General features: G+C 35.5%; 3 protein-coding genes across 3 annotated transcripts; all 3 read left to right on the top strand.

Moving 5' to 3' along the window:
* The first annotated feature begins 1,991 nt into the window (after nucleotides 1–1,991).
* Nucleotides 1,992–4,280, top strand: LOC102582716 (uncharacterized). Its single transcript, XM_006345038.2, has 3 exons — nucleotides 1,992–2,500; nucleotides 2,658–2,743; nucleotides 3,820–4,280. The coding sequence occupies exons 1-3, from the start codon at nucleotides 2,164–2,166 to the stop codon at nucleotides 4,102–4,104; spliced, it is 708 nt and encodes a 235-aa protein (XP_006345100.1). The 5' UTR covers nucleotides 1,992–2,163; the 3' UTR covers nucleotides 4,105–4,280.
* A 799-nt stretch (nucleotides 4,281–5,079) lies between these two features.
* Nucleotides 5,080–10,509, top strand: LOC102582368 (probable galacturonosyltransferase 11). The gene is made up of 2 exons (XM_006345037.2): nucleotides 5,080–5,863; nucleotides 8,646–10,509. The coding sequence occupies exons 1-2, from the start codon at nucleotides 5,708–5,710 to the stop codon at nucleotides 10,098–10,100; spliced, it is 1,611 nt and encodes a 536-aa protein (XP_006345099.1). The 5' UTR covers nucleotides 5,080–5,707; the 3' UTR covers nucleotides 10,101–10,509.
* Nucleotides 10,510–12,030: 1,521 nt separating this feature from the next.
* Nucleotides 12,031–13,083, top strand: LOC107060147 (flavonol 3-sulfotransferase-like). Its single transcript, XM_015307646.1, has one exon. The coding sequence runs from the start codon at nucleotides 12,031–12,033 to the stop codon at nucleotides 13,081–13,083; it is 1,053 nt and encodes a 350-aa protein (XP_015163132.1).
* The last annotated feature ends 657 nt before the right edge of the window (nucleotides 13,084–13,740 follow it).

Below are 13,740 nucleotides of genomic sequence, written 5' to 3'. Positions count from 1 at the left end.
CCAATTAAGCTTTTGTTTTTATATTGGATTTCTGGGGTCATTAATAGGAGGGATATAGCCATGAAGGGCGCAAGAATTTTCATGCTTCCAGAATATTTACTAATCAAAATATTGACTATATATTAAGTGATTATCATAATGACATTGACTCCTACAACAGTATTTTGTCCAAAATTGTCCGTGGCCAATCATGTATGTTTTAGTCCTAATTAATCCACTTAGACTTCTTGAATCTCTCCCATTTGTTTCCAATATGAAAAATTGACTCCAGCAGTGGAGAAAAGTTGATTCTTCATGAAAATGAAATTTATGTTTTGTATATTGTTAGTGTAAATAATTTATCCGCAATAGGACAAAAACATTCTAATTATATTAAGTTTTAAGTTTTTTATATTGTTGGTGTATGTAATTTTTTTACACTATCAAGTCATTCAAAAGATTTTTACATATATATAATGTTGAAGTGCGTGACCATCTCATCTAAAAGTTTAAGCTGTTGTGGGCCGGATTCTTTTTCATGGTCAAGCACGTGAAAATTCTTTTTAATTTTGGGTGGCGGTGAGATTCACCGCCACTGCATGCATTTCTCATTGTCTTGTTTGTGTCAAATACCTAAATGCCCCAACCCCCACCCACTCATTTTTAAAGAAAATTGTAAAATTAGACTCTCAATTTGGGTAGTGGAATGCTCTAATATTCGAAGTTGAAAAATACAATAAACTGAAAGAGAATAGCTAGTAGGAATACTATATTCAAATCATGATTTGAGTAGAAATAACATATTGTATTTTCAAGATTTTAGATCTTTCATGTTGAAGTGTGTGACCATCTCATCTAAAAGCTTTTAGATGAGATGATCACACACTTCAATATATAAGATCTAAAATCTTGAAAATACAATATGTTATTTCTACTCAAATCATGATTTGAATATAGTATTCCTACTAGCTATTCTCTTTCAGTTTATTGTATTTTTCAACTTCGAATATTAGAGCATTCCACTACCCAAATTGAGAGTCTAATTTTACAATTTTCTTTAAAAATGAGTGGGTGGGGGTTGGGGCATTTAGGTATTTGACACAAACAAGACAATGAGAAATGCATGCAAGTCCACATTGAAATAGTAGTATATAATGGAATTTTGCCAAACTGCAAGAACCAATTTTCTCCTAATCCAAACAAAAAACACAATCAATTTAGGTTTATGTGGTCGGGTAGATGATAGAGTTAAAAGTTGACATTATTGGAACTAAGACTAAAGTTTCTTGGAAAAAGAGAATGAACACTATTTAATACTCCTAAACTACAGCTTGCAAATAAAGTTGACTTTTTTTTGTGTGTGTCATAAATTCAACAAATTGATTAAGTTATCTTTATACGTGGGGCTCTACCAAATTCCATAGGAGTATATGTGGCATCAGATTTGAACTTAAAAATATTTTTTTTTATAACTATGTTTAATTATGTTCCTAAATCAGCATCCACGGATTTGTATACATAATATACAATAGAGAAAAAAAAATAATGAATTGTAATCTTGTGATTTCAACCACAAATCTTGCCCACGTTTAGAGCTTTAAAAAAAGCTTCAAACAAACTGCCCCTCACGTTACAAAAAATCCGAACACCATTAAATTCAATAATTTGAAAAGAAATATTAACCTAATCATGTCACACAAACATTATAGTAACTTGCTTAGTAATATAGTGACATTTTTTAACACATAAACTCGTGTTATCATTCCTAGAGAATCAATGACGTAGCCATATATAGTGAAGGATGGTCAGTTGAACACCCTTTGTTAAAAAAAATAAAATTGTATGAAGTGCTAGTTAACAAAAAATGTTAGGTCTCCACTTTCATATTTTTGGCTAACAAAAATGTTAACACTACTATTTAAATAATTGACATTTAATTCAACAAACTAGTCAGTATGGGTCTACAAAAACTTCATGCTAAGCACGTCAAAACACCAAGAACGTAACCCCACTTTAGAAAATCCAAGACTGAAGAAAATGATTTGGCATGACATTTGAGTCACTACATATATAAGTTCACACCCTTTTCTCCCTCCCATTCTAATTCTAACATATAAAAGTTAGTACTCTTTCAATAAAAACACCACCAATTACCAATCCATTTGTGGAACAAAATTATCAAACATGATGCGTGTCCGTGTTAAATTACCAGGATTTTGTATGAATCGAACTACAGTCCATGTTCGAGCGCGTAATTCGCCTTCTCAGCTGTACAAGAAGGCGATTGATTTGATCAAATCCGATGACAACAAGTCTGAATTTTCCAGCAAAAACAGCATTGAGATGAATTACAACACCGATGAATCGAAGACAGATTCTGAAAATGGGATTAATAATAGAGTCATGGTTATGGTTGACACTAGTCTTGAAGCCAAAAGTGCTCTGCAATGGGCACTTACACATACTGTTCAAAGCCATGATACCATCATTCTTCTCTCCGTAATCAAGCCCACTCAACGAGGTAAAACTTTTGCTCCCTCCGTCTGACATTTTTAAGATCATAAGATTTAAACGTCTTTCTTTTTAAAACGTCATGTTTAATCAAATTAAGACACATGAAATGAAACAGGTGTAATTAGTCCTTCATAACTAATGTCCTGTTTTTGTTACTTGTATAGGTGAAAATGAGAACAGTGAAACTAATCAGAGAGCCTATGAACTTCTTTACTCCATGAAAACTATGTGCCAAACAAAGAGACCAGAGGTAAGTTCTGAAATGGTCAATGAAGCTACTAGTATATAACTATTTTTTTCCCGTCTGGTGTCTGGTACCCACATTGGAGTCTGACTAAATCCGAATCTGCGTTGAGAAATCCCACATTAGGGGTAAAACGCTCCTTAACACAGGCAACTCCATACATAGGGAGACTCGTACTCAAGACTTTTGATTAAGGATGAAGGAGTACTTACTACTCCACCACGATCCTTTAGTATAAAACTATTGTTTTCACCTAATAATGTTGTAGCAAGTCCAAATGGCCAAGTTAGATAATGGAATGGGAGAAAAGTTAGATACAGAGTATAGTGTCAGGCAAAATATTGTCCGTACCAAATCACATGGAAAGTTACCAATAAATATAATTAAAAAAGTGCTGTCGAGTATTTCTGGTTGGCATAATTAAGCCAATTAGTAGGTAAAATAATCTTCTTCTCTAGGTAACACTGCAACATGACAAGTAAATTAAACAACTCCTACTTTTTTGGCTTCATGCTAGCATGTGTTTACTTGCTGCTAAGCAATTTGTCTCATTTGTTTAGTTATTTAATCATTTTTTTGAGTGTGAGAGAGAGACCTGTCATGAACAAAATGCATTTGATTTCAATATGGATATTAATTAAAGGCGAATTCAAAATTTAAAGTCAATAAGAGAAGTCTTGGGTAACATCAATATCATGTCTATGGCAAGACCCACGAGGGGGCTAAGGTGGCCCTAATCGGAGTCATGATCAATATACACCTCCTTGGTGGACTTATAGTTAAGAAATAAAATTGGCTTTTGATATGATGATAAACACTTAGTCCTAACAATTGATGTCAGAGTCAATGTCATGGATTTGATTCCCAAGCATGAGGTAGGTGTTGGGAGGAGGATTCTTGGGTAACACCAATATCATGTCTATGGCAAGGCCCAGAAGAGGCTAGAGTAGCTCGGATTGGAGTCATGATCGAACACGACGCTTGCTAGGGTGAATTTTCACAGACAAAGAGATGCTCTTCTTGCGGCCCAAGAGTGTATTCATTGGAAAAACTGTTAATTGTGATGATTTGTGTGTTAACAGGTGCAAGTGGAGATTGCAGTGGAAGAAGGGAAAGAAAAAGGCCCTGCAATTGTAGAAGCAGCCAAGCAGAGAAAAGTATCATTACTGGTATTGGGACAAAGAAAAAGATCAATAATGTGGCGTTTACGCAGGATATGGTCAGGGAAAAAGTCGAAAAACAGAGTTGTGGAACACTGCATTCAAAATGCAAAATGCTTGACAATTGCAGTAAGAAGGAAGAGCAGGAAGTATGGAGGATATCTCATTACTACTAAACGTCACAAGGATTTTTGGCTCTTAGCTTAATCATATTGTTTTTATCATGCACTGTTCAGATTTATAAATTTTGGTTTTCTTTCTGCTGTAATCTGCACGAAACGAGTAGCTACTTCCTCCATTAGGAAATGAATTGTACAAATTAAAACACAAAAATGAGAGGAGTTAAATTTCGTTGGACATGAATATTGTATGTTGTGCTAAATCAATCCAAACATATTCTTAACATGGGGTCATATGCACAGTTTTCCTCAAAAGATCTCACATCGTTATGAGATGTAGACCTTATATGTAGCTTCTCAATTTTGACTGTGTGGAAATAGTCAAATTGTAACGAGCCTAGCTAGTAGTATTATGATGTGATTTGGTCCGGAATAGGAATCTTTTTTCTTAATGATACAATGAGTTAAACCTCAGCGAAATGATCGCAGAGTCTTTCATAACCAAGTCTAGTACTGTTTTAGATGTAATATTTAGGTACATGTCCAAGTCAAGTTGCTATTTGCTATCAAAATTCAAAACAACAAAATGAATGTACATTTACCTAAGTTGACCATTGTAGCTATATATATGAGCCTACTATTAGCTAGTCTAGCATAAGAAAGACTCTAATTACATACGTTTGGCTTCATCCTCAAGGCACTATATGTCAGCTTCAACAAATGAGAGTTTTCAGTGAGAAGATGACATTTTAAACTTAAACAATCGGAGAAAATGATGCAATTGAACGGAAGATGTTGTATTATTCAAATAGGTAAGTAAGAACAAATACAACACATCAGGTGCTAAATAATTAGGAAAGAAAATAAAGGACGATTTCTACAATGGATCTGACTAGACTTATAATGACACACGTCTCGAATTGTCCATGTGTTGGGTCTAATAGTATTCACTCTATTCTAATATACGCTATAGAAAAGTTTAAAATTGAATTATTATTAAATATAAAATAATACTCCCTTTTATTTTTGAACCGACGGAAACGAAAGAGTGTCACACGCTTGGACAGAGTGAGTAACAATATTTCCATTGGGAACAATATCATTCAATTTTTACACAATCTTCATAAAAATCTTAATTTTGATGTGATATTTGGTTCTTTTCAATTTGTTATATCAGTTGACAAAAGTCTCTGAATTCTCTTCACAAGAATGATGATGGAGATATGCTTGTTGTAAAGGTTTTCACTAAACACAGCGGCACATGCTCCTTTATTAGATTTGTTCAATTGCCTCCTACATGAGCAAAAAATAGATCCTCCCCCATCTCCTTATTTTCCTCCTAAAAAAGGCTTCTCCTCTTCACACAATCTTCTATGCTATACTCTTTAAGCTGCTTGAATCTCATTGAGGTTTGATAAAAAGGTCATTTTTAACATTTTGGCCGAGACCATTTTGCCATCCGTCATTGTTTAAGCTCATTCTGCATTCCATCGTCTTGCTTGATTGAATCTGACCAATGGGTTTGTTGCAATATTCGTGATTCTTGATTGAAATAAAGGGACGGGTTTTCTTTCAATTCTTGATTTGGGGGTCTCAGATTTGGGTTTTTTTGTGTGTGTGGATTCAATCTCGGGGATAGGCTGTTCTCATTTCTTGTTTTGGCGGTGAATTGGGGAAGATAAAGGTATAAGATGCGGCGGCGGGCGGCCGATTATCGGCGCCCGGTTCGAAGGAGGCTATCTTGTTGGATCTGGTCGCTTCTTGGAATATTCTCAATTGTAGGTTTCGTTTTGTTTGTAGTTCATCATCATCATGACCACGAGGATCACGTAGAACAACCTGTTTCGGTAAGCCTCCAAATCCAGACCCAGATCATTCATTGCTTTTCGTAAATTTTATTGCTTTCTGAATCATACTAGTCCAAGCTTAATGAACTTGCTTTTTTGATAAAGTAGAAATCCTCCTTGTTCATTTTCCATTCCTGGGAGTTTCTGATCAGAGAATCTGCTATCTTTTATACTACTGGTGTGAGGATTACTTTTGTAGTTTTTCATTGATCGATTTTTGTTACCATCTGTTATTTCTTCTACTTTGATTATAGTTTTATCTTGTTGTAGATACTGTTCAACATGCCTTGTTATGCTTTCACATAAATTACTTCTTTTCTTGGATTGCTTTGATTTGTTTTTCCTTGAACCGACTGTCTATCAGAGAGGGAGTCCAATTTGTGGGACTACACTGAGTATCTTCTTGTTGTTGTATGTTTGTTTCACGAATTGTTTTAGGTTTTTGACAATACTGGTTGGTAGTTTTCTAGTAGGATGGTAAATCTGCACTTAGTTTTCAATGCATTAACATCAATTCATTCATGTTTTGGTTCTTGTAAGCGATACTTGTCGCTTAAAAGCTTAAGTGCGGTGACTTTCTCTTAACTTCAGCTCTTATAATGGAAATTTGTGTTGCCCATTTTTCTTTCAGTTTGTAGCTCATGTACCCTAAGCTAGAATGTGGAACATGTGGATCGCTTCTATATTGTTCCAGATCTATTAGATGTGCCTGTGGGGGACTGAACGTTCTGTTTTCTAAATATTGTTGTCAATAATTTACTTGTTGTCTCTTCTGATCTTTGTGGCTGTCGGTGTGCTTGTGTCCCTGGTGACTTTAATCTTTTTGATTGTGCTAATTATTTTGAGGAAATGGTGGTATTAGATCCTGTGCACTTAACTACCACTGCTGCTGTGCATTATACACAGCTCATCCTTTTTTTTTTTATGACAAGGGAAACCCACAACCGCTACCCTTTGGGTATGCACAAGGTAAAATCCGGCTCCTATGCAATAGCTCACAAACCACACAAGAGAGATACTCCGCACTAGGCAAGCCCGGTGCAACAATCTCAACCCAGAAAGCAAATCTCTTGCTTTCGGTGGCATCGAACTTGAGACCTCCAAAATGGAAGTCCCAAGCCCAAACCACTGGGCCACCCCGAAGGGTAGCTCATCCTTACATCTATCTATACCTAGTTTTGCTTCCTGTTTTCTACCATTCCTTTCTCCATTCCGCTAGAATGGCAACAATCCACCTCCAACTTATTTCCCATCACACCAGCAATTGGTCCCTGCTCCCAACATAGTCACAGTTTTGTCTTCTTAGTTTCCCTGTATTTTCTTTTTTCTTTTTTTTTTGATGACAAGGGAAACCCGCAGTCGCTATCCTTTGGGTGCGCACAGGGTAAAACCCCCGCTCCTATGCAATAGCTCGCAAACCACATAGGAGAGGTAACCCGCACTAGGCAAGCCTGGTGCGACGAGCTCGACCCAGAAGGCAAACCCCTTGCTTTCGCTGGCAAGGGGTTTCGAACTTGAGACTTCCAACATGGAAGTCCCAAGCTCAAACCACTGGGCCACCTTTTTTTTTCTTTTTCTGAACACCTTCCTGAAACTAGCATTTAATCGGCATCCACTTCAACTTCTACCTTGACCGTCACATGGAAAGAATATATATGGGTGACATGCTTGCTATGACAGTCTATCTGATAAAACCAACACAAAAGTATTGACGGTAGAAGTGTTATAGATTTATAATTCAATATAGATTTTTGAGTATGACTTGTTTAGATTACTTGACCTAAATTGTAGTCCCATTTTTCATTTGGTGCACTTAATTCAGGAAAAGTTTCTACACAGGGAAGCCAAATCTTGGCTTTTCCATTTTTGAGGAATAAACGTGGGAAAAATGTGTCTACAGAAAAGTAAATGGGTTCCACGAGAGGCATATACAGTGCATTAAAATTATTTTTTAAGTAAATCAACACCATTTCTGATTAACTAAGGATGAAAAATTGAAAATAGGACCTGTTTTGGGTCAGAGGAAGTAAATAAAGTGTTAACCCCATTCAGTAATTCGATGGTCTCTCATTCTACCTCACCCTTTGCCGGACATCATTATAAAATGTAACCCATGTTCCTAATACTTCGCTTTGTAAGTGATAAAGCTAGATTAATCTTTCCACTTCACTCCACTTGCTACTTTCTAGCCCTTTTCACCTATTGCTGTTTTTAAGTCTTTCCGATAATTTCTCAAGACAAATGTTAAATGTCTGTTTGTTAGCAATTTTAGTTCTTTTAATGTTAAAATATGCAGAAGCATAGAATGTGCCATGAGTCCTTATAGTTGGCACATCTGTTTGAGTTGACAGGTCTTCCAAGTCTTGTATAGAGAATCCTTCCAGGAATAACAATATCCATGTAATTCATTACGTGGTTTAAGAGCAAGGACTTAACAATTGGTAAAAGTAACTCAAACTATTTTAAGGTCTTTTTGAAGTTGCATTCTATAAACATAAAAGAACTGCAATTATGGATTAGTTTGTTAACTGTGTAATTGTTGACTAACACCTTTTTACGCGATGCGTCTAATGAGAATTGCGATGTCATTTACCTATACTTTTGTATGGTTTGTTGTATTCACCAATGTACGATTATACAGATAGAGATCCAAGTTCAAAAAAATGATTATACAGATAGAGTTAACCTTCACTGGATGGATTGGCTGAGTTCCATCTTATATTATTTTAACTCTAAAGTACTTTGATAATCACAACTGGCTTAATATTTTTCGTTGTTCCAGGAAAGAGAGTCTAGGAATGAGCAGGTTGTGCATGAGCGTATGAATCTCACACAAGAGATGTTAAGTGTTAATTCATATGCCAGACAAATAGCAGAGCAAACAACACTAGCCAAAGCTTACATCATTATAGCAAAAGAGCACAACAATCTTCATCTTGCATGGGAGCTGAGTACAAAGATAAGAAGTTGTCAACTTTTACTCTCAAAAGCTGCAATGAGAGATGAGCCCATTTCTCTAGATGAAGCTGAGCCAAACATAAGAAGTCTATCTTCTCTCATCCTTAAGGCACAGGATGCCCATTACGATATTGCTACCACTATGATGACAATGAAATCACATATTCAAGCTCTTGAAGAGCGTGCCAATGCTGCATCTGTTCAAAGTATGATGTTCGGACAGTTAACAGCTGAGTCTCTGCCAAAGAAGCTGCACTGCCTAGAAATGAAGCTCATGGCTGATTGGCTTACAAAAAAGTCATTGCAGGATTTTGCTGATGAGAGGAGAAACTCACCTCGTTTAGTAGACAATAACCTGTATCACTTCTGCATATTTTCAGATAATCTGTTGGCAGTTTCAGTAGTTATCAACTCAACTGTGGCCAATGCTGATCACCCTAAGCAGCTAGTTTTCCATATCGTAACGGATTCAATACACTATGGAGTGATGCTGGCTTGGTTCCTGAACAATGACTTCAAAGGTTCTACAGTAGAAGTACAGAATATTGACAACTTCACTTGGTTGAATTCATCTTATTCTCCTGCTGTAAAGCAGCTAATGTCCACAGATTCCAGGAAGTATTATTTTGACGGCTCTGAAGATACTGGTGTCGAGCCAAAGTTCCGGAATCCAAAATATATATATTTGTTGAATCACCTTCGGTTTTACATCCCTGAGATTTACCCCCAGTTGGAGAAGATTGTTTTCCTTGATGATGATGTTGTAGTTCAGAAGGATCTGACACCTCTCTTTTCACTGGATTTGCATGGAAATGTGAATGGAGCAGTAGAAACTTGTCTTGAAGCTTTTCATCGTTATTACAAGTATCTAAATTTTTCAAATCCACTCATCAGCTCTAAGTTTGATCCCCAGGCCTGTGGATGGGCATTTGGTATGAATGTTTTTGATTTGATTGCTTGGAGGAAAGCAAGTGTTACTTCCCGATATCATTATTGGATAGAACAAAATGCTGATAGGACTATTTGGAAGCTAGGAACCCTTCCACCTGGACTATTAGCTTTTTATGGAATGACGGAGCCACTTGATCGGAGGTGGCATGTGTTGGGATTAGGTTATGACGTGAATGTTGACAATCGCCTGATAGAGAGTGCAGCAGTGATTCACTTCAATGGAAACATGAAGCCATGGCTTAAGCTACGCATTAACAGGTATAGGCCTTTGTGGGAACGATATGTAAATCAAACGCACCCACACCTTCAGGATTGTGCTACACATTGAAACACTATAATACTTTTCAAGTACGATTACATACTCGATCCCATCATTGTAGAGTTAGAAATAGACAATTTTGCCCTATTAAGGATTCTTCCCTAGTCTTCTTATCAGTTTAGTAGAGTGTGAAAAAGGAAACTGATATTATACACTGGAACAAGCATGCATTAAGATAAAAGGGTTTAGGGGAATCACTTATGGTTGAGAGGTTTTCTCTGTCTCTACAAATGATAGAACAAATTTTTCTAGCAATTTTTGTAATAATCTTGTTCCTTTGAGGTTAGATATTTGTCTTTGCTTTTTTGTTGTTCTGTACGCGGATCCAATTATTTTTAGTTGCTGTAACATATAACTACTGCAACATATGTAAGTGATTTATACTGATGACTATTATGTTTTTTCGCCTTTGCTACTTCATTGCAAGAAATTGCCATTGATGCGTTGTTTCAGTATGTATTGAGGTTTTTGAACAATATATTTACGGTCCTTGATTCATATGTATATCCATTCATGCCAATACAAACCCAAAACGCTCTTTTAGTGGGAAATGAAATTGTGGTGTTGTTTGATCTACTTTCTTTAGTAGTTTGGTCATATGGCACATTCCAATAATGTTGCAAGACAAATTGATTGGTATGAATCAACTTGTCGTTTTTTAAATAAGAATATGATATTCATTGATTAAAATAATGGACAACCAATCTGAATCTAAAGTATGAAAATAATTGTTATAGTAATTATTGTCGGTGTATTATGGATGCTCAACTATTTTTAGCTCAGAAATTGATGCATAATGTTTGTCGCAAAAAGCAATGGATCCCCCATAAATCATAATACATAACAAGGCAGTGGAGCAGCCATAATACATAACATAGGTCCGCGCCACTAGTACTGTCGTAGTACATCACGTGTTAAGAGAGTACGTCTGCAAATCATATATTATTAGAGGGCGTTAGGTAGATTGAGCAAGCATGAATTGACGTAACATAAAATCTATCATGCTAGAAATTTTACAGAGAGCAACAAAAATCCATAGACCCACCAATTGACACCAATGAGTAAAATCTTCGTGTGCTAATGTCATATTTGGTACCTAAATAGAAGACAAATTATTCATGTATAAAATTAAGAAAAAATTGTGCAGAATAGCAAATATATAAATGATATAACTACTATTTTGGAAAATTGTGATTCGTAGTCATAGTCTTCTTAAATCTTGCTATTTGTTTAATTTGTATAATTCGCCCAAAATTGTGTAATTCGCTTGATCGAAATTTTGTATAATTTGATTCCTGATTGTATAAATCCCTAATTTGTATATGCTTACCCTAGCTATTTGTATACGATTTATGAAAAATTCACAATAAATTACCCTGTTTCTATATTGACAAATGAAATATACAAATACAGTTCTGAAAAATTCATAAATGTATAAAACTATAAATACATAATGTATATATACTTACCGTATTTGTATATTCGCAAACGAAATATACAAACGGGCAAGCGAAATATACAAACCGCGTGAAATATAAAAATCAGGGCCTCCATAGCAAACGAAACTATAGTTATGGTCTTATGGAACGCAATTATCAAAACTATAGTTATAGAGCCTTATTATGTTTGTTATTTCTAAAATTTACTCAATTAATATTGTGTGTGATTTACTATTTAGAAACTCACATAACTAACATTACGAGGGGAATTATGTATTATTTATGCAAGATAAAAGATGAAATAACTAATACATAAATAAATATTTTTTGCATAAAATAATGCATAGATTATGTTATAATTAATCCTTACATTACTAATAGTTGGAGAACACTGACCAGTTTAGTGTATAATATATGATATTATATTTGGCCGAACAGCCTATTGCTGTTGTCTTTCCTGTTCTAGTCTAGCCAGATTCTTTGCTCCATTAAACTTAATAATGGAAAGTTTATTCTCTACCCCCTTACTCCCAACTGGTGTTACCAAAGAACAAAGCCACAAAATTCAACAAAAATCCCCCGACATAATACTATCTGAGCTACCAAAAGAAAGAGGTTGGCTGAGTGAACATATTCATCAATACAAAGGCTTTTGGTATCCCACAGGAATTCTTCAAGGTCTGCTAGCACTTCAGCAGCAACATTTCAAGCCTAAACCAAACACTGTCTTACTAGCCAGTTACCCAAAATCTGGCACTACATGGCTTAAAGCCCTTCTTTTTGCTATTAAAAACAGAGCTGAATTAGATTTCAACACACACCCTTTGCTCTCTTCTAATCCACATGAGTTAGTACCACAGTTAGAGGCTTATGCATTTAAGCACCCAACAAATCCAACACCAAACACTTGTCTAATGCATTCACATCTTGCTTTCAATTGTTTACCAGAGTTGGCTAACTGCAAGATAGTATACGTCTTTCGCGACCCGAAAGATGTGTTAGCTTCTTGCTGGCATTTTATACAGAAATTAAGACCTAAGGAACTTCCTTTCATTTCTCTACCTGAAGCATTTGATCAATTCACTAAAGGGTATTCCCCTTTTGGTCCATTTTGGGATCATGTAATGGGATATTATAAAGCCAGTTTAGAATTTCCAAAGAAAGTTTGTTTCTTGAAGTATGAAGAATTGAAGAAAGATCCAATCTTTAATGCAAAGAAATTAGCAGAGTTTTTGGAGCAGCCTTTTTCATTGGAGGAACAAAGTGAAGGCATTGTGGAGAGAATAACAGAGCTATGCAGTTTTGAGAAACTGAGTAATTTGGAGGTGAATAAAGAGGGGTCACACATTGGATTTTTCATTCCTACTATTACTAACAACATATTTTTCAGGCAAGGTAAAGTTGGTGATTCCAAGAACCATCTTTCAGAGGAAATGATTGAGGTTCTTGATGAAATCACAAAGCAAAAACTGGGTTTTGATTTGATGAACACATCTGTCACTCCCCTACAAAATGGTAAAGGGATTGAGTCAGACCAGAATCATAACAACTAGCATGTATTTTCTTCATGAGGAAATTGAGCCGACGGTCTTTTGGAAACCCTGTCTCTACTCTGGAGAGATAGTGAGAAGGTCTGCGTACACTGTACCCTTCCCAGATTACACTTAGTGAAATTTCACTGATTATTCTGTTGTTGTTATTGTTGAGGATATTGTCCAACAAATAAAAATTTCCTTTGATTGTTTTGGTTACACTCTATAAGTCATGTTGCAAAGTTTGGTTCTTGATTCCAATAAAAGTTCCTTTTTGTCATTTGTAATGATTGACAATCCTTTATCCTCCTTCCTAGCAGGGGGTAGAGCTAGAATATAGATTACGAGTTCGATTAAACAGTAATTTTTGTTCAAATTTTATATTTATCATAAGAAATCTATGGAATATGTATAAATTATTTTGGTCTGATTAAGTAGTTTAGCTCTTATGTTCTGATGGATCATTCTGGTGGAGGAAATGATTTGGGGGAAGCTTTTTAGCTCAAGACAACAAGAATATGTTTTACTTTATATTTTTTAATGGTTGTATTTTAAATTTTTAACAATATGTTTAGAAACCGTGAATAGTAAAGGGATAAGGGTCTAAAAAATACCTCAATTTTGGTCGAATTTGTTGTTGCGATACTAAACTTTCATGAGGACCTATTACCTCCCTAG

Source organism: Solanum tuberosum, unplaced genomic scaffold (genome assembly GCF_000226075.1).
Source record: "Solanum tuberosum cultivar DM 1-3 516 R44 unplaced genomic scaffold, SolTub_3.0 scf00062, whole genome shotgun sequence".
Taxonomy (NCBI): Eukaryota; Viridiplantae; Streptophyta; class Magnoliopsida; order Solanales; family Solanaceae; genus Solanum; species Solanum tuberosum.
This window is presented reverse-complemented; position numbering and strand designations above follow the sequence as displayed.